General features: G+C 30.2%; 2 protein-coding genes across 3 annotated transcripts; both read right to left on the reverse strand.

Annotated features, from left to right (window-relative positions):
* Positions 1-197: 197 nt before the first annotated feature.
* On the reverse strand, positions 198-9303 carry LOC105670171 (uncharacterized). The gene is made up of 22 exons (XM_067359103.1): positions 9080-9303; positions 8641-8823; positions 8240-8532; positions 7815-8019; positions 7381-7722; positions 7140-7286; positions 6856-7008; positions 6577-6759; positions 5883-6013; positions 5474-5672; positions 5034-5158; positions 4629-4809; positions 4194-4261; positions 3913-4117; positions 3667-3812; positions 3317-3512; positions 2648-2956; positions 2312-2565; positions 2089-2164; positions 1228-1760; positions 721-986; positions 198-549 (listed from the first exon to the last, which is right to left on the reverse strand). The coding sequence occupies exons 1-22, from the start codon at positions 9285-9287 to the stop codon at positions 303-305; spliced, it is 4650 nt and encodes a 1549-aa protein (XP_067215204.1). The 5' UTR covers positions 9288-9303; the 3' UTR covers positions 198-302.
* LOC105677103 (uncharacterized) lies at positions 9255-21280 on the reverse strand. Of its 2 annotated transcripts, none has more exons than XM_067359111.1 (21): positions 20986-21280; positions 20119-20771; positions 19731-19886; positions 19322-19602; positions 18749-18953; positions 18319-18657; positions 18029-18166; positions 17718-17885; positions 17420-17581; positions 17175-17299; positions 16770-16950; positions 16334-16401; positions 16053-16257; positions 15807-15952; positions 15457-15652; positions 14788-15096; positions 14452-14705; positions 14229-14304; positions 13362-13900; positions 12855-13120; positions 9255-12683 (listed from the first exon to the last, which is right to left on the reverse strand). In XM_067359111.1, exons 2-21 carry the CDS (start codon positions 20318-20320, stop codon positions 12332-12334), a joined length of 4368 nt encoding a protein of 1455 aa, XP_067215212.1. In that variant the 5' UTR covers positions 20321-20771; positions 20986-21280; the 3' UTR covers positions 9255-12331. The 2 variants fall into 2 exon arrangements, with proteins under 2 accessions (XP_067215212.1, XP_067215217.1); XM_067359116.1 differs by having other exon boundaries at positions 20119-20330; positions 20615-21280.
* Positions 21281-21500: the final 220 nt, after the last annotated feature.

Consider the following 21500-nt stretch of genomic DNA (forward strand, 5'->3'; position numbering starts at 1 on the left):
GGCCCCGACCCTCGACGCCCAGCTCCTCAATCCGCCGGAGCACGAGTGTCGGTCCGGAAGAAGATGTCTCTCAAGCGCCTCGCGCAGATCCCGCAAAGCACTGGAAGGCCCACGGAAAGTTCCGGAAGCCCGGTGACGCGCAATGCAGGCGCGAAGTGCAAACACATTCAATAATTAATTAATAACTTAATAAGTTAATTAATAAGTTAATTAATAAGTTAATTAATAAGTTAATTAATAAGTTAATTAATTATTCAATAAGTTAATTAATTAAAAAGTTAATTCATTATTTAAAAAGTTATTCATTCTAAAGATAAAGGCTGCCTGTCAGAAGCAGTCGAGAGATTAGCAGAGAGAATTCTGGTATTCTCATAAATCTCAATAGGGATGGTGTTAGATTCTTCTTCGCTCTTATTTCGAATCTGTTTCGAAGTTGATATTACGGATGTCGTTTCATCTACGCAGTCTTCACTCACGCAATTTCTGATATTCGGCGACAAAACTATCCCATCTTGCGACGTGCACTGTTTAGCCGTCTGCTTCTTTCTTCTATTAAAATTAACAGATTATAACAGAAATGTAATTAAAAAATCGATATTATGTGAAACTTAAGCTAGCATATATACAGTTCTATATTTAAAACACTTATACTTTGATATTAAAAAATACACGAAATTGATAATAATACTATTCTATGAAAAATGAAAGAAAAATTATTACCTTCGATAAAAATAGAAAGTGACGGCTATCAAAACCAGACATGTTATAATGGGGCATATCACATACGCTTTGTGATACTGTGATGGAACTTCGATAGAAAAATTATGGATCGATGTTGTGAACATAATCCGTTTGATAATTAAATTTTCTTCGGTTATAATAATTGCTATTTCATATAATCCTTCAGATTTTAATGAGCAATTCGTAACACGGCCACAAGTTTCTTTGTTGCCAAGAATAAACGTACTATTAGCGAACTTGCTGATCTGTCAATTGAAAGAGAAACATCAAACATATTTTGTTTTAAAGATATATGCTACCAAGATTGTAATTATATGATGTATGTTGCAATAAACTTTTTACTTAGCTATATACGTAAAACAAATCTCTCGCTGTTCTAACAGCTGGACTTGTTTCTTTATTATTTTATTATTACTGAAAGTTTATTATTTTCTTAAACATTCTAAAAGTATAACATTTACGCGTATTGTAATTGTATGTACATACCGAACCTTCAGCGGCTTGCATCCAAGCATTTTTATCCATGTTTATTTCCGCTTGTAGTATCTCGGGCACTTCTGAATATTGCTCGCAAAAGTTACATCCTTTCACCAGAATATGCATCACGCTGTTGCGCGTCTCATTCACGACCGGCGGTATACTTATTGAAATCGTCGAATTAGGTTCCTGCATCGTGACGTTGCCATCGAAATCTATGGCGGTAGGTGTTTGAACTATCACGGTATTAACTGCGCTAACTTTATCCGTAACTGTCACAGCTTGAATGTGGATGTGATATAACGTTGATGGGAACAAATATAATTGCTTGTTATAATAACGCATGTAATGTGTCACCGTATACTTCTGCATCTTAAAAACCGATGGTTGGAAAACACGCATCGTCAGATTTGAAGAAATTTCTTCTAACCAGATGTTAAAATTTTGTAAATGACTACCTGTCTTCCAAGGATGATTCCATCTTACATCAACTATGCTGTTGTTGTTGATTGTAAAAGTATAATTCTCAGGTGTATCCGGTACTGAAAAATTATGATTGTTATTTTTATCTAGTTAGAGCAAAAATTAGCATAATTTTTAATATATGCGTAATTACATAAACTTATATATTGTTCATGATTTCTTCTAATTTCAATTAAATAATAATGATAATGATGACTTTTTGTTAGCATTTGAATGATATAAAAAGTGTTCATAGCATGAATGTATTAGTTGAAACGCAAAAATAGTAAAATATTATTATGTATAAAAATTAGAATTTTAACTGCAGTCTACGTTTAATTTGAAACGCATTTAAAAATTTACAATAAACTGACAGCTTTTCAAGTTTTATTGAACATAAAATCTTACTTGTATTATTCAACATTGCTTTAGTAACATTAACGGGAACACTGGGTTGAGTAACATTTATATTGTAGGTTAAAATCTGTAAAGTAAATTTAATATTATATTAATTTTATTTATGTAAAATTTATTAAATTTTATATTATTTTTGTCTTCTATATTACACAGAATAATAAAGACGCGCGCGCGATGTTATTATGTAGAGATGTTAAAAGTATTAGTTTCTTACTTGAATTTGAAAATTTGTAGACCAGTTTTTTACAGAACCGCAAATGTAATCGTTCCACAAATCACAGCTTTTATTTACTTGAACGGAAAAGTTTTGGCAAGGTGTCCTATAATACATGTCACATATTCGAATGACATAATAATCCAACTTTCCATTGAAAGGTGGAAGTGGGCTTTGCCATCTCAAATATATCGTCGCGGGTGTATGGCGAGTATCAATCTCCACAACATCCAGATTAGTTATTTGAGGCGGAGCTATTGTTTCGATAACACTTTTGCTTTGTTTAAATTTGTAAAAAGAATTTATCATACAATTTGAGAGAAATTCAAATTTTACCTGCTGGTGGAGTTTCAAATTCATATTTCTGAAAAGCGGAAGCATTTTCTGAGCTCTTCCAATCTCTTATTACGTAAACTTTTGCCACGTATCGTTCAGCACCGTGAAGTTGCGGTATTATGTGTTTTAAATCATAAAAATAGGATTTTGTCCAATCTGTAAAACTAAAATTTTTCACAAGATCACTAATACCGTATATTTTTATTTTAGCCTTTAATGGTCCTGTAATCGTTGTGCAATCTTCAGGTATGGTCCATGATAATATCTGCCCTTGTAATATCAACTGGCTAAAGATTTCCGTCGGTATATCTATAAAATTGATCTTATTATTTTATACAATAAAATTTTGTATAAATATTTATGTATATGTCAATTATTTCACGTAATTTTACGATTAATATCAGATATATATAATATACAATAACATTATTATTAAGAAAAAATATATTGTCTTTGAATTTAATAATAATTTTTAATTATTTTTTATTCAAATAGCTTGCGATTCTTATATGACTGTATTAAAAATATAATAATCTAAATTGTAAATGTTTTAATGCAAATATAACATTAATAAAAATTAATAAATAATAGTTTAAAAGATTAATTTATTATATTTTACATGAAGCAACAATGATATATTAGTAATAAATGATAGGAATGTGCATATACCGGATTCATTTGTCTGGAAAATTGTCTCTATTGCTGTGCTGCCATAGTGCGAATTGAAAGCTGTAACACTGACGCTGTAATACGCATACGGATGGAAATTCGAAATAGTGATAGTTGTGTTTTTTGTAGATATTTCGATAATGTGATTATTTGGTGAAGGTAATTCCATGTCCATACAACCGATGTATGTTTTAACCTAGTATTAAAAATAATATACATGTATGTACAATACATTCAAAGCTCGTTAAGAATAGAAACACGTAATATTAAATCAAAATTGTCTTACATATATGTATAATAAGCTCCATCCATATATGTGTAAGTATATATTTATGTGTAAACATTTTTACCTTTACAGTTACGTCGTATCGCACTATTTCTCCATTTGGTAGACTTGGTTCCTGCCACATTAGAGTAATATTATCAGAGTGATTAATTGTGGTAACTTGTTCGCTGGATTGCGACATTGCTCGAAAATTTAACACTGGAGTTGGTACTGTTGATATTTGTGAAATATATTTGCAGCAGATAAATAAGTTGAATTTTATTCATATGTAAATTAACTTCTTAGCATATGTACTCTTAATCAAACTTACCGCCCTCATGCGTGCGTATTTCCTGGGAAAATAGTTTTAAATATTTACGAAATATGATTACGTTGTATAAAGTGTACGGTTTTAAAGATGACACTTCATAAGGAAAATGCATAGCTGATTCATTAACGACATGCACGACGGTATTATTATGTTGCACTTCCAGACGATACCAGTTTGGCGGACACGATTGCTGGCGTAGGGAAACCTAAGATTATCGAAAGTTTGTTTGAAAGAATTCTGAATTAAACGTACAGAAAGTAATTAACAAAATATCTACATACATTTTCGTTGATTTGCCAGTTAATTGTTAGGTTTGTTTCCCCGAGCGTTATATCGAAGAGTAGAATCGCTAAAAGATTACAGAAAACTTTATACAATGCACACAAAGGTTTATAAAAAAGCTAACATGCTGATTAGAAGTTTACTAGCACTAAAAGTATAAATAATAATTTTGTTTTTGCGTGTATAATAGGACACTTTACATATGTAGATACTTTATTCTTTGTATATTATTATTAATCGTATTATGGAAAATTTAAACATCTGCGTTATTCTGCATTCAAAATACAAACCAAAAAAAATATTATGTGGTAATTTAAAAATTTATAATATATTTGATTATATTATATCATATTTATAAAAAAACATTACATCAAAAATCATTTTTAAAAGGCATTATATTGTATTTTGCACAGTTTTAATTAATATTGTCTTACGAATGCAATCAGTCTCGACACTATGCCAATCGCTGTATACTGTTGATTTTTCAATTTGTAAGCCATATTTGATAAGATAAGTGGTACCAATTTCTAAATCTGCAAAATTTCCTATTAAATGCGTTGTATTTGGAAATATTCTATTCCAGGATTTCTGAACATAATAATTATTAAATTGTCCCTGTAAGAAATAAATTATAAAATTGCTTACAGCTCTTTATTGCCGTTGAGTCGATTTTAGACATAAAAGCTTTTAAGATTCTTGTCAAGTTGTTGCTCCTTTTTTTTCAAAAGATATTACTTCGGAAATATTAACGTTGCAAATTTTACTTAATTATTAACAAGTAAAGAAATAGTTATTACTATCCAGAATATTAATAAAGCATAATATTCAACGTTATTTACTTGAATGATAAAGGAATAAAAAATTGTTGCTTCCTCATATTCGTCTTTCCATGTCATAGGAATTGTGACTTGAACACTCGTCTGGTTTGTATAGTTAGTAACAAGTGCCACTGATGTGTCTATGCCTTAAAAAATCAATTTATTTTTTATTAGCATATAGTTCATTATGCTTTATCATAATAATAATAAATAAATATTTTATCTTTAAGTGTAAGAGTAACATACTATGTGTTGTTAAAAATGTTTACCAGTATGACACAAAGGTGGTATGTATAATTTTTTTGTATTCTTGCATCCTCCATAACAAAAACCAGTTATTTTGTTACAAAAATTACCCTCGTGATCTATTTCTTTAGCGCACGAGCCGCATGATTTATTGCAATTATGACCATATTTGGATTATTACCATAATTATTACCATATAATAAATATTAACTTACGATTGCAATCAGTCTCAGCTTCTTGCCAATTGCTTCTTACTGACAAATCTCCAACACGTATCACGTAGCGGACTTTATATTCAATATTAGATTTTAAATTTTCAAAATTTCCTATTACATACGTCGTATTTGGGAGTATATTACTCCATTCTGAGTAATAACAAGAAATATTTATACAATTTTGTTCATTTAATTGTTGCTGTAAAAAATAAATTGGAAAATTGTATATGGCCTTCTTTTTTCTTTTAAATAATATTAGATAAAAAAACTTTTACAATTTTTAAATTGTTTTTGCTTTTTTTTAAATATTGTTTTTGAAATGCTAGTATTTATTTTAAATTTTGTTTAATTATTAAAGTCTAAAAAAATTTTATCGCTTAAAATATTAAAAGGTGTAATATTTACTTACTTTTTCTATAATGTAAAAGATATATTTAATTTCATCTTTCTTGTATTCATCTTTCCATGTTATAGGAACTGTGGCTCGGATATTCGTAGTGCTTGTATAGTTGATTACAGGCAAGACTGAAGCGTCTATGGCTTGAGAAAGTATATAGTATATTATGCATTAGAGCAGCGCTCGGAATTAGTTGCACATTTCGGGCCAATTTAAGAGACGACGCCTCCTGTTCCCCCACTACCGCCCGGCCGCTGGCGGTCGAGCCGCCGATAGCTCTGGCGCAGGAGCGTTTTATATAAGAAATAGGCTCGGTTGTTGAGGCATCTCTCAAAAAATAGTAATATTTTCTTTGCTACATAAATAATGTTTATTTTCATTAATAATTAAATATATATATATTATGTATTAATGAAAATAAACATTATTTATGTAGTGAAGAAAATGTTACGATTTCCTGAGAGATGCCTAAACAATCCAGCCTATTTCTAATATAAAACGCTCCTGAACCAGAGCTATCGGCGGCTCGGCCGCCAGCGGCCGGGCGGTAGTGGGGGGACAGGAGGCGTCGTCTCCAGAATCGGCTCGAAATGTGCAACTAATTCCGAGCGCTGCATTAGAGCATTATAAATTATCTCAATAATGATAAATATTTTATCTTTAAATATAATTTGAAATTGGCATACTACATATCGAAAAATGTTACCAGTTTTACACAAAGGGCGTATGTATAATTTTTCGTTTTCTACTTTGCACCCTTTAAGACATGCGCCAGTTGTTTTGTCACATAGATTTGATTCCACAGAACTAATTGCAGACATAGGATTAATTTTTTTGCATGAACCGCACGTTTTTTTGCAGTTATGTCCATATTTATTTGGTCCACAAGCTAAAGAAAGCAATTAATACTGTTAAATGTATACAAGCTTTGTGTATAAATAAAAAAATAACAATAACAAACAACAGAATATTATACATTACTCACGATTAGAACATGTGGATCCTGAAAAACCTGGAAGACATGTGCAACCGTTTTTGTAACAAATTGCATTTTCCTTGCAATCAATGCGATTAAACATACCATATTTGCAAGTAAATAAGCATTGCGGTCCTAGCTTTCCGTTCTCACAATTTTCATCTGAGAGAAGGTGTGATCTTATTTATATAATATAATTTTACTTGTGTACCATAATTTAATGCATAAATATTTTATGAATAATGATGACAATTTTATTTAAAAATGTATCAAGACAAATGTTTAATTATTACCTAATGCAACATCTTCCTTAGCAAATTGTATAGCATTCACAACGGTATGTTCATTATAAAACAGTTTCTGACATGTTAGAAAATCTTCCAAATTATCTTGTTTCACTAAATCTTGCTTAATAACAACAGAACTCACTCTCCAAGATACTAAAAAGAAATAAATTAGCAATATGTAACGAATATGCAAAGCAAGAAATTAATGTTTATAAGTATAAAAGAACTAGAAGTTAAAGATTTTTACCAGTTGGAGGACATTGGCGAACATTCGCTATGGCCCACAGTGGATTCGAGGTGATTGTGCTAAGTTTAGGAATCACTTGAACAACTAAGCTACTAGTCGATGTAAGATTTTTCTTGATTATGACTGATTGCCACGTAGGCAAACCATGAATTGCGGGCTTTAATGAGCCTTTTGCTGTTACCATCTCTAACACTTCATTACTTGTAGAATCACGTAAGAATACTTGTGCATCGCACTCTGCACAGAGACCGATAAACATTTGTATGCATACCGTTGTACCGTTGACTTTTAAGATAGGGCTCGTTAAGTTTGCACCTGTAGTAGTCGTGTGCAGAAAATCGTCTGAAATAGGTATTTGTGGATAATTTTTTTTTTCTTATCGCTGTATATGAAACTATTTTAATTAACTGAAAGTTTAGAATTTTTTCACCCACAGTGATGAAAGCGGAATAACATTTTATCAGTGCTTCCAATAAATACTTGATAATCCAATCTTTCAATTATTCTGTTTTTTTTTAATTCTTCTTTGTCCGCATATGTCATAATCATATTATCCGTATCATAAACGGTAATATTACGAGTCGCAGAATTTGACGTAATGACGAATGATCGCCATTCGCTGGCAGATAATGGAGTGTGCTGTAATAATTATTAATTTTTAATTAGATGAGTGTATATGAAATTTAGAAATAAATTAGTTGATTGTGTTCTATTTTTAAATCATTATCGTAACAATATATACAGATATATATGACGTATAAGAAGCATTGATTAGTGTTCTTTGAGAATATAATATATACAAAAATATTTTAATTATGTAAAAGTATGATTTTTATTATAAAAAATTTATGTATCTTACTTCAAAAGATAATTGATTTGCACATGATATGTTTGACCATGTATCGCGACCATTTGTCAGACAATTCAATCCTTGTGGACATTTTCGGATGACAGACAATGCATTGTTCCAACCGCCTATTGTAATCCAATAACAAAAGTTTTTCGTATATTCTTTGCTTTTGCAAAGCAATATATGCACATCTTTTTGTGCACGAGCTGAAAATGAAAGCGCTACTGCGGAAGTTTTTAAAGAACCAACATCTACATATTTAAATTTAGAAGGATTTTCATGTTCTTCAAATTCTTCAAATTCTGAAAGTTTTTAAAATAATTTTATAAATATGTTTGATGCACGTGAATACACTTTGTGATACTTTTTTCGTAAATATTGTAACATTTTTCAAACTACAAGATTCTTACCTTCCCATCGTTGATCAAATACTGGAGCCATTGGCGTTTTTGAAGAATGGGTAAAACTCCAGTGTTTTGTCCCCCATAAGTTGAAACATTTTTCCGAAGGGATCATTTTACAGTTTATGTTTTCATGATTATTAATATGTTGATAATTTATGTCTGTTTCTGTCAATAACGGTAAAGGTAATCCTGAAAGTGTATTGCGTGTTTACAGTAAATATTGTAGTAGTAGTAGTAGTAGTTAACTTCTAAACCAGTAAATATATTATTACGAATAATATAATAAGATTGTTTTGTAAGTGAATATTTAGAAGGCATTAATAAAATTTTAATATTTAGTAAAATGTTAGTATGCTTATAATAATAAAAAATCTTTTATTAAATTTGCAAATAATATATCTATTTTGCTACAAAAATGTAAAACAAATTTTTTTTTACAACTTACGCTCAAGTCTTTCAGAGTTCTGATTTGGTTTATTCCATACTAAAGCGCTGCCATCATCTTCTGTGATACAGCTTAAGGATCTAACTTTGAGGGAATTTGGTGATCCGCGTAATACAGTTACATTTCCAAAAATATGTAGCACCTGACACGCAAGAAAAGAAAACACCAACGCGGCTATTGTCGTTGTTTTTATTGTAAACAAACACATTTGCGCTTTTTAAAAGTCGAACGATTATCAGAAACGATATTAATGGAATAATATGGCAAAATAAACACTATAATTTATCAGGTTGTTTTATCTTGTCACAGAAAATCTTGATACTTTGTTATTAGGCGATAACAGTTTTGCTTATCAGATATATTTAGACGGACAAATCACGATTTTTTATATTGATGGAAACAATTTGTATTTTAGTCATGACAATCTAAGTTGAGCGAACACAATAATGACAAGAAAATTTGCGTTGAAGTAATCTATCTTGTATCCGTCTCACACTATTGTAAGATTGATAAATTTAATTGTTAATTAATTAGATAATTAATTAACGATCAACAATTAATATATTTATTGATGAACAAATGATGAACGTGAATGTCCGTTAGGAACAACTCAATTTTGCACAGATAAGATAAATGTCTCAACCACTAGACTTAGCTTTTGTAGAAATAAACATATTTCTTTTAACTCGTAACTGGCCAGCCCTTATCCAAAGTCCTTCTTGGAAAATTGACCGGTTAGTTAACAATTGATTGGCAAAAGTCTTTTATTGCCTCTGAGATTAACGGAGCTTTCCCTAAGCGAAGTCCTTTACGCTGTGAAACCACTCGCACTTATATCTCAATACTTTTTTCTCTACTAGCAAGAGCCGATAAAGCCTTGTTGGCCTCTTTGCACTCCTTTATATACTCCCCCTCCCTGTCTTCGAACGTTCTCGAGCACTCTTTCTAGAATATTCTATTCTCGAATATTCCGAAGTCGCAGATGCGATTTGCGCATCTTTGGAAATGTAGTGCCCCCAATGATATATATGAGGACTAATCGATTCAATAAAAATAAATAGAAATCGCAGGGAGCCAAATCTGGAGAATAGGGTGGATGATACAGCAATTCGTAGCGTAATTCGACCAGTCAAACAGTGCTTCGAAGTTGTCATGCGATTCGTTTCCGTTTCCGTTTTTGTTCCACTGTGAGCAAACGCGGCACCCATCTCGCCGATAGCTTTCTCATGCTCAATTTTTCGTGTAGGATATTTTGTACGCGTTCAATTGAGATGTTTACAATGTCAGCAATCTCTCTGATCTTCACCCGGCGGTCTGCTAACACGATATCATGGATTTTGTTGACCATATCCTCCGTAGTTACCTCAATCGGACGACCTGAGCGCTCTTCATCAAAAACGGATGTTCGGCCACGCTTAAATTCATTGAACCAATATCTGATGGTAGTCATCGAAGGTGCATGGTCCTTATAAACGACATGCAACTTCACTTTGATTTCCTTACACCTCTTCCCATCCAAAAAAAGGAATCGAATCACTGACCGATATTGCTCTTTTTCCATGGTTGCAAACAAACATAACCTTGTCCACTTTTAACAGTTGTCAAAACAAAACTACTCGATTTTTATAATAATCGATATTTATTATATATAATGTGTACATTGCTTTTGAACGTGTATTTGAGAAGGACATAATATAAGGTAAAGTGCCCGTATTTGGAATGGTTGCCTAATTCCTAGTAGACGCTTTTCTCAGCTCCTAAAAGCTGCACTCTGCAACTGACTCTTGTAACTAGTGTGGAAGGATACGGCGAATAACCATTGTGAAATCGCGCTATCACGTACATTGACCACGCTGTTTTCAATTTTCTGATTTCGAGAAAGAGAAACTTCTTTTTAGTCCCCTGCGCAATTCTACTGCGTAATCAAGATAAGAGATATTTTAATAATCTTTATGTTAGAAAATAGTTTAAAGTACGTTTTTTATGTATGATTTCAAAAATATCTCACTACCATTTAGAGTTAAGTTATGTTGGCAGACAGATATTGAATTCCTAATTTGAGATTGGAGATTGCTTGATGTGAGTATTTTACTTTTAATTATGTTAATTCTTATGTTGCAATCAAATTTTAAATGTTTCTGTCACTTAAATTTGCTGTTTTCTCAAAGTTATTAACTTTATTTTTGCACAAATAATGTTTTTTTTTTCAAACTTGTGATTCAATTTTTTAGCAATACATTTTTTTTTTTAAATTAATTGTGTTAAAAGTTTATTTTATTTCCTATTCATTATTTATACTTATAGCCTGCTCAGAATTAGGAACCCATTTTACGCGAGGTAAGGAATTGTCTCTCTGTAGAAATAATTTTATAACTCCTCAAAGTAAAATATTATTGCAAATTGCGCAAGAATGTAACCAAGTAACAGTAGAAGGAGTGTAAAATGTATTTTTTCCAAATTTTTAACAATCTTATTCGATCAGAATTTAAACAAATACAAATGATATCCTCTAGTAAGGCATTTTATCCTACTAAAAAATTATCTGTTTGAAAAAAAGGTAAGAAAAGACTCGTACATAAGTCTGTCAATTAAAGTGAAAAACAAGTGCATGTATCTGTCAGAAAAATATATCAAATAAATAATTAATAGTATATAAAATCAGGATGTCAAGCTTTTTTCCATTAATAATTTTTTTTAGTAATATAATAAGATATTAAATCAATATTTTTATGTACAGAAGTTTTTTTTCTATAAAAAATAATTGTAATCAATACTGAAAAGTTATATCTTAGATTTAACTTTTTAAATTAATTTCTTGGAAATATATTGTATTAATTAAAATAGCACTGTATTGTATGTATGCAACAATTTGTTTGATAGATACATGTACTTGGTGCTTTTTAAATATTTTTTTTAAAAGATAACTTTTTAATTGCTGTATTGTATATGTATAATTGTAATGTATATACTAATAATTGTATTGTATATGTATAATTATAGATTGCGATCAATAGCTGTAGAATATAAAGAATATTTATATAAAAAATATTATTTGCACAAAACACAAATTGTTCTGTATATTTATATGATAGAAATCTTAGGTCAGTTAAAATAAACTTATCACGTAAATATCAAGTTTGCAAATATCAGAAATGGTTCGATAAACCAAGGATTCAACAAAACAAAATCAGAGATCTTTCTTTTTCTGTTTGTCTTGAAATTGGGATTATGTTATCTAGCGTAATTATCTCATTATCGCATTATCTCATAATGATTTAATTCTTTATCTTCAACTAATGATGCTGTTTCCTTCTTCTCATCGTCATTTTCAATAGCAATCAGTGGCATTTCCGGAATAGTTGCTAAAGATAAAGGCTGCCTGTCAGAAGCAGTCGAGAGATTAGCAGAGAGAATTCTGGTATTCTCATAAATCTCAATAGGGATGGTGTTAGATTCTTCTTCGCTCTTATTTCGAATCTGTTTCGAAGTTGATATTACGGATGTCGTTTCATCTACGCAGTCTTCACTCACGCAATTTCTGATATTCGGCGACAAAACTATCCCATCTTGCGACGTGCACTGTTTAGCCGTCTGCTTCTTTCTTCTATTAAAATTAACAGATTATAACAGAAATGTAATTAAAAAATCGATATTATGTGAAACTTAAGCTAGCATATATACAGTTCTATATTTAAAACACTTATACTTTGATATTAAAAAATACACGAAATTGATAATAATACTATTCTATGAAAAATGAAAGAAAAATTATTACCTTCGATAAAAATAGAAAGTGACGGCTATCAAAACCAGACATGTTATAATGGGGCATATCACATACGCTTTGTGATACTGTGATGGAACTTCGATAGAAAAATTATGGATCGATGTTGTGAACATAATCCGTTTGATAATTAAATTTTCTTCGGTTATAATAATTGCTATTTCATATAATCCTTCAGATTTTAATGAGCAATTCGTAACACGGCCACAAGTTTCTTTGTTGCCAAGAATAAACGTACTATTAGCGAACTTGCTGATCTGTCAATTGAAAGAGAAACATCAAACATATTTTGTTTTAAAGATATATGCTACCAAGATTGTAATTATATGATGTATGTTGCAATAAACTTTTTACTTAGCTATATACGTAAAACAAATCTCTCGCTGTTCTAACAGCTGGACTTGTTTCTTTATTATTTTATTATTACTGAAAGTTTATTATTTTCTTAAACATTCTAAAAGTATAACATTTACGCGTATTGTAATTGTATGTACATACCGAACCTTCAGCGGCTTGCATCCAAGCATTTTTATCCATGTTTATTTCCGCTTGTAGTATCTCGGGCACTTCTGAATATTGCTCGCAAAAGTTACATCCTTTCACCAGAATATGCATCACGCTGTTGCGCGTCTCATTCACGACCGGCGGTATACTTATTGAAATCGTCGAATTAGGTTCCTGCATCGTGATATTTACGTTGCCATCGAAATCTATGGCGGTAGGTGTTTGAACTATCACGGTATTAACTGCGCTAACTTTATCCGTAACTGTCACAGCTTGAATGTGGATGTGATATAACGTTGATGGGAACAAATATAATTGCTTGTTATAATAACGCATGTAATGTGTCACCGTATACTTCTGCATCTTAAAAACCGATGGTTGGAAAACACGCATCGTCAGATTTGAAGAAATTTCTTCTAACCAGATGTTAAAATTTTGTAAATGACTACCTGTCTTCCAAGGATGATTCCATCTTACATCAACTATGCTGTTGTTGTTGATTGTAAAAGTATAATTCTCAGGTGTATCCGGTACTGAAAAATTATGATTGTTATTTTTATCTAGTTAGAGCAAAAATTAGCATAATTTTTAATATATGCGTAATTACATAAACTTATATATTGTTCATGATTTCTTCTAATTTCAATTAAATAATAATGATAATGATGACTTTTTGTTAGCATTTGAATGATATAAAAAGTGTTCATAGCATGAATGTATTAGTTGAAACGCAAAAATAGTAAAATATTATTATGTATAAAAATTAGAATTTTAACTGCAGTCTACGTTTAATTTGAAACGCATTTAAAAATTTACAATAAACTGACAGCTTTTCAAGTTTTATTGAACATAAAATCTTACTTGTATTATTCAACATTGCTTTAGTAACATTAACGGGAACACTGGGTTGAGTAACATTTATATTGTAGGTTAAAATCTGTAAAGTAAATTTAATATTATATTAATTTTATTTATGTAAAATTTATTAAATTTTATATTATTTTTGTCTTCTATATTACACAGAATAATAAAGACGCGCGCGCGATGTTATTATGTAGAGATGTTAAAAGTATTAGTTTCTTACTTGAATTTGAAAATTTGTAGACCAGTTTTTTACAGAACCGCAAATGTAATCGTTCCACAAATCACAGCTTTTATTTACTTGAACGGAAAAGTTTTGGCAAGGTGTCCTATAATACATGTCACATATTCGAATGACATAATAATCCAACTTTCCATTGAAAGGTGGAAGTGGGCTTTGCCATCTCAAATATATCGTCGCGGGTGTATGGCGAGTATCAATCTCCACAACATCCAGATTAGTTATTTGAGGCGGAGCTATTGTTTCGATAACACTTTTGCTTTGTTTAAATTTGTAAAAAGAATTTATCATACAATTTGAGAGAAATTCAAATTTTACCTGCTGGTGGAGTTTCAAATTCATATTTCTGAAAAGCGGAAGCATTTTCTGAGCTCTTCCAATCTCTTATTACGTAAACTTTTGCCACGTATCGTTCAGCACCGTGAAGTTGCGGTATTATGTGTTTTAAATCATAAAAATAGGATTTTGTCCAATCTGTAAAACTAAAATTTTTCACAAGATCACTAATACCGTATATTTTTATTTTAGCCTTTAATGGTCCTGTAATCGTTGTGCAATCTTCAGGTATGGTCCATGATAATATCTGCCCTTGTAATATCAACTGGCTAAAGATTTCCGTCGGTATATCTATAAAATTGATCTTATTATTTTATACAATAAAATTTTGTATAAATATTTATGTATATGTCAATTATTTCACGTAATTTTACGATTAATATCAGATATATATAATATACAATAACATTATTATTAAGAAAAAATATATTGTCTTTGAATTTAATAATAATTTTTAATTATTTTTTATTCAAATAGCTTGCGATTCTTATATGACTGTATTAAAAATATAATAATCTAAATTGTAAATGTTTTAATGCAAATATAACATTAATAAAAATTAATAAATAATAGTTTAAAAGATTAATTTATTATATTTTACATGAAGCAACAATGATATATTAGTAATAAATGATAGGAATGTGCATATACCGGATTCATTTGTCTGGAAAATTGTCTCTATTGCTGTGCTGCCATAGTTCGAATTGAAAGCTGTAACACTGACGCTGTAATACGCATACGGATGGAAATTCGAAATAGTGATAGTTGTGTTTTTTGTAGATATTTCGATAATGTGATTATTTGGTGAAGGTAATTCCATGTCCATACAACCGATGTATGTTTTAACCTAGTATTAAAAATAATATACATGTATGTACAATACATTCAAAGCTCGTTAAGAATAGAAACACGTAATATTAAATCAAAATTGTCTTACATATATGTATAATAAGCTCCATCCATATATGTGTAAGTATATATTTATGTGTAAACATTTTTACCTTTACAGTTACGTCGTATCGCACTATTTCTCCATTTGGTAGACTTGGTTCCTGCCACATTAGAGTAATATTATCAGAGTGATTAATTGTGGTAACTTGTTCGCTGGATTGCGACATTGCTCGAAAATTTAACACTGGAGTTGGTACTGTTGATATTTGTGAAATATATTTGCAGCAGATAAATAAGTTGAATTTTATTCATATGTAAATTAACTTCTTAGCATATGTACTCTTAATCAAACTTACCGCCCTCATGCGTGCGTATTTCCTGGGAAAATAGTTTTAAATATTTACGAAATATGATTACGTTGTATAAAGTGTACGGTTTTAAAGATGACACTTCATAAGGAAAATGCATAGCTGATTCATTAACGACATGCACGACGGTATTATTATGTTGCACTTCCAGACGATACCAGTTTGGCGGACACGATTGCTGGCGTAGGGAAACCTAAGATTATCGAAAGTTTGTTTGAAAGAATTCTGAATTAAACGTACAGAAAGTAATTAACAAAATATCTACATACATTTTCGTTGATTTGCCAGTTAATTGTTAGGTTTGTTTCCCCGAGCGTTATATCGAAGAGTAGAATCGCTAAAAGATTACAGAAAACTTTATACAATGCACACAAAGGTTTATAAAAAAGCTAACATGCTGATTAGAAGTTTACTAGCACTAAAAGTATAAATAATAATTTTGTTTTTGCGTGTATAATAGGACACTTTACATATGTAGATACTTTATTCTTTGTATATTATTATTAATCGTATTATGGAAAATTTAAACATCTGCGTTATTCTGCATTCAAAATACAAACCAAAAAAAAATATTATGTGGTAATTTAAAAATTTATAATATATTTGATTATATTATATCATATTTATAAAAAAACATTACATCAAAAATCATTTTTAAAAGGCATTATATTGTATTTTGCACAGTTTTAATTAATATTGTCTTACGAATGCAATCAGTCTCGACACTATGCCAATCGCTGTATACTGTTGATTTTTCAATTTGTAAGCCATATTTGATAAGATAAGTGGTACCAATTTCTAAATCTGCAAAATTTCCTATTAAATGCGTTGTATTTGGAAATATTCTATTCCAGGATTTCTGAACATAATAATTATTAAATTGTCCCTGTAAGAAATAAATTATAAAATTGCTTACAGCTCTTTATTGCCGTTGAGTCGATTTTAGACATAAAAGCTTTTAAGATTCTTGTCAAGTTGTTGCTCCTTTTTTTTCAAAAGATATTACTTCGGAAATATTAACGTTGCAAATTTTACTTAATTATTAACAAGTAAAGAAATAGTTATTACTATCCAGAATATTAATAAAGCATAATATTCAACGTTATTTACTTGAATGATAAAGGAATAAAAAATTGTTGCTTCCTCATATTCGTCTTTCCATGTCATAGGAATTGTGACTTGAACACTCGTCTGGTTTGTATAGTTAGTAACAAGTGCCACTGATGTGTCTATGCCTTAAAAAATCAATTTATTTTTTATTAGCATATAGTTCATTATGCTTTATCATAATAATAAATAAATATTTTATCTTTAAGTGTAAGAGTAACATACTATGTGTTGTTAAAAATGTTTACCAGTATGACACAAAGGTGGTATGTATAATTTTTTTGTATTCTTGCATCCTCCATAACAAAAACCAGTTATTTTGTTACAAAAATTGCCCTCGTGATCTATTTCTTTAGCGCACGAGCCGCATGATTTATTGCAATTATGACCATATTTGTTTAATCCACAAGCTGAAAAAAACAATTGATGATATTAAATACTTAAAATACAATTAATATTATTTATACATTTAATATTAAATATACAAGTTTTGTGTAAACAACAAATAACAAATTTTATAGTATTAGGTATATGAATATTACTCACTGTCAGTACATTCAGATCCTATAAAACCAGGAGGGCACGTGCAACCGTTTTTGTAACAGATTACAACACTCCTGCAGGACGCGCGATAATCAAACATAAAATTGTTTTCGCAAGATATCGAACATCTCGGTCCGATCATTGAAGTATGATTATTACAATTAGTATCATCTGAGAGAGACAATATAATTTTATTTGTTTCAAAATAATTTTACTTACGTGGCATATTATTTGCATAAAGATTACAAACAAAAATATATTATATTTATTTATAAATTATATCATAATAGAACTATTTAGTTGCATCTATTTACCATCTTTTATATTGTTTCTAACGGAAGATGCAGAACTCACGATGGTATGTTCATCATAAAACAATTTTTGACACGTCATATTTGGCCAAACATAGTTATTTGATCCCACTTTAGAAGTAAATATCCGTTTCCAATATTCTATAAAATAAATAAATAAATTTTATAAAAAACAAAATACTTTTTGCCAGATGTTATTTAAAAATAATGAACAAATATGCAAAGCGCAGGAAGTTAACATTTACGAATATTCCAGACAGAACTTGAGGTTAAAAAAATAAAAGCTTTCGTACCATTTGGACATTGTTGAACATTCGCTATGGCCCACAACGGATTGGCGCTAGACATGTTGAGTTTAGGAATTAATTGGATTACCACGCTTTTAGTCGTTGGAAGATTTTTCTCGATTTTAACAGATTGCCATGTAGGTAAACCATAAATCGCAGTCTTCGATGAGCCTTTTGCTGTTACCATTTCCAACACTTCATTACTTGTGGAATCACGTAGGAATACATGTGCATCGCACTCTGGGCAAAGACCAATGAACATTTGTATGCATATCGTTGTATCGTTGAGTTTAAAGATGGGGCTTGTTAAAGTTGCACCCTCGATAGTTGTATGCAGAAAATGGTCTGAAACACATATTTCTAAATAAATTTTCTTTTATCTTATTGTTCTATATGAAACTATCTTAATTGACTAAAAGTTTGAAATTTTACTTACATAGGTGAAAGCGAAGTAACATACTTGGATTGCTTCGAATGAATACTTGATAATCTATGTGCGGAAGAATTTCGGATAATTTACGTTCTTCTTTGTCCACATATGTCATAATCATTTTATCAGTATCGTAAACGGTAATATTTCGAATTGCAGAATCCCACGTAATTACAAAAGATCGCCATTCAGTTGTGGACAATGGTTTATGCTATATTAATTGTTAGTTTTTTATTTGATGTCAATTTCCGCGAATTTAAATTTCTTAATTTTATCCTATTCTTAAGCTAGTGAAAATGTGTACAGAGTATTATAAAGTTAAACAATCAAACTTTGCCAGTATGAGTTCACGTTTATATGTCAACTCGTAGTTAACTCATCGTCTCTATGTTCGATATTCTTGTAATAAATAATTTTTGAATTAAGTATTTTTAGTCTTATATTTATATTATATAACATTTTGTTTTTATGTCTGTGAAACATATTGGCAAAATTAGATATTTTTAGAATACATGATGTTTAACACATATTTGTGTATATAAAAGTGCGATCTTAATTAGGAAAATACATATATCTTACTCTAAATTCAACTTGATTTTGTGCACATTTTGAATTTTGCACGGTATATTGTCCGGGTACAGGCACTCCTCTTGTGCATTTTCGTATAACAGATAACGTGTTTTTCCACCCGCCTATTACGATCCAATAACAAAAATCTGTCCTATAATTTTTACTATTACAAAGAAATATATATACATCACTGGATGCACGAACCGAAAACGAAAGCGCTGTTGCGGAAGTTGGTAAAGAATCAAATGCTATACGATCATATACATTTTTATTTGAATACTCTGTAAATTCTGAAAAGTTTAAAACACATGAAGTAATACTATAAATATATGCGTGATTACCATCGATATGCAATGTATGATATTGTAATTGTAAATATCGTAATATTTTTCATATTAACATATTGCAAGATTTTTACCTTCCCATCGTTCATCAAATACTGGAGCCATAGGTGTCTTAAAGGAGTATGTAATATTCCAGTATTGTTTTGTCCATGAGTTTAAACAATCTTCGTTAGCGTTCATTTTACAGTTTATGTTTTCTTTATTGTTGAATTTATTTTTATGCGATAAGACTGAAATAATTACGTGTCTATGATAAATTTATTATCAAGAGTGATGTGATAAAAAATTGCTTTGCAAATAGATAATTAATAAATTAACTATATATTATCAAAACTTTAATATGCAATAAAATTTTAGTATACTTGTGATAATAAAAAATGTTTTACCAAGCATATTTATTTAAACATATTTACTCTGCTGCTACGAAGCTATAAAAATATTTTGTTTTTTGTAACAACTTACCGATTTGGTACATTTGTGAAATTAATTCGTCATTCCATATAAGAGCGCTACCATCATTTTCTGTGAGACATGCTACTTGTCTTCTGTGATCCAATGTTTTGCGTAATACAATTACATTTCCAAAAATATGTAGCATTTGATCCACAAGAAGAAAAAAGATTAACGCAGCGTTTATTGTTTTCTTCATCATTAACAAACACATGTGTATAAATCTAACAATTATCAAAAATTATATTAATGAAGTAATACGGTAAAATAAAAACTAAAACATATTAACTTGTTTCATATTGTCAGTAAAGTCTTGATGCCAAGTCACTGTATAGCAATTTTGCATATCGAATACATATAAATGAATCACTTATGAACAAATCACGATCTTTTATTTGAAAGAAACAGCACTTCAATCATGACAATTCGAATTATACAAACAACGCAATACGAGTGAATTAAAATTGCTTTAGAGCAATTTGTGTTATTTTTGTTTTGTAATTCAAACCGTTGGACAGTGGCGATTCCAAACGTTAACTGACTGACGGACTGGTTGACAGGAAGTCGATCTCAAGAGAATTCGTGATAATAATATATCTGCTATTTGCTTCTAGTGAATCAGCGATAACAAGTATCATCATTAATCAGTTCACAATCAACGCATACTGAAAAAAAAATGGTGTTCGTAGCATCAATGAATGACATTCATTGACTTAAAATTTATTGATACCATGAACTTTTAATTGACGAATATGATATTGAATATTTTTCATGAACCAATAATTGGATTCATTAATATAACAAATCACTGTTTCTTAATATACTGTATTTGAATGTATCATAACCGAATTAAATCAATGAAAAAATTCATTCACTCACTGAACGTGTTCAGTAAAATCAATAAACTCGTTCATTAAATGTGTACTTGTGGTGGAATTTACCACAGGCGGGCCGGCACGGGATGAGTAAGGTTGAAATATTCTCAATGTTCTCTTTTGTGCAATAACGTTTATTGCGAGAAAGATGAAATCTGAGAAATCCCGATTGTGAGTTCGGTCGTCCGCGTGTTCTTCGTTTCTTCGCAGAGTGTACTCTCAAGCAATAGCTTATCGCTCTCTAATTCTCAGCATTTTTATACATGTCTGATCGTTATTACATCCCTACCATCGAAACAAGAGCCTATCAGATCTCGCTATTCTTTCGAATCCGACTCGTTATGGCCCGACGACAAGAATCACCGTTTTTACGTTTGATTACATGATATCTCTGCGTGATAATCTTTTTCAAGGCAAACATAACAAATACAATATCGCTCGGGATCGTCAAGACGGATTTTAATGAGTATATAATATATATATATATATATATAAATGCCTACATACTATAAAATTTTA

The sequence above is a fragment of the Linepithema humile genome, chromosome 1, assembly GCF_040581485.1.
Source record: "Linepithema humile isolate Giens D197 chromosome 1, Lhum_UNIL_v1.0, whole genome shotgun sequence".
In the NCBI taxonomy this organism is placed as follows: Eukaryota; Metazoa; Arthropoda; class Insecta; order Hymenoptera; family Formicidae; genus Linepithema; species Linepithema humile.

Excerpts from the sequence above, each read along its gene's own strand:
- LOC105677103 (XM_067359111.1), bottom strand. The coding sequence starts at position 20,320 with ATGTGTTTGTTAATGATGAAGAAAACAATAAACGCTGCGTTAATCTTT. Across the intron at positions 18,658-18,748 it reads GTTACTTCGCTTTCACCTAT|ACCATTTTCTGCATACAACT; the intron begins GTAAGTAAAATT and ends TATGTGTTTCAG. Across the intron at positions 17,300-17,419 it reads ACCACCTTTGTGTCATACTG|GCATAGACACATCAGTGGCA; the intron begins GTAAACATTTTT and ends TGATTTTTTAAG.
- LOC105670171 (XM_067359103.1), bottom strand. The coding sequence starts at position 9,287 with ATGTGTTTGTTTACAATAAAAACAACGACAATAGCCGCGTTGGTGTTT. Across the intron at positions 4,810-5,033 it reads TTTATTCCTTTATCATTCAA|GGACAATTTAATAATTATTA; the intron begins GTAAATAACGTT and ends TATTTCTTACAG. Across the intron at positions 2,566-2,647 it reads ATTTGAAACTCCACCAGCAG|CTCCGCCTCAAATAACTAAT; the intron begins GTAAAATTTGAA and ends TCGAAACAATAG.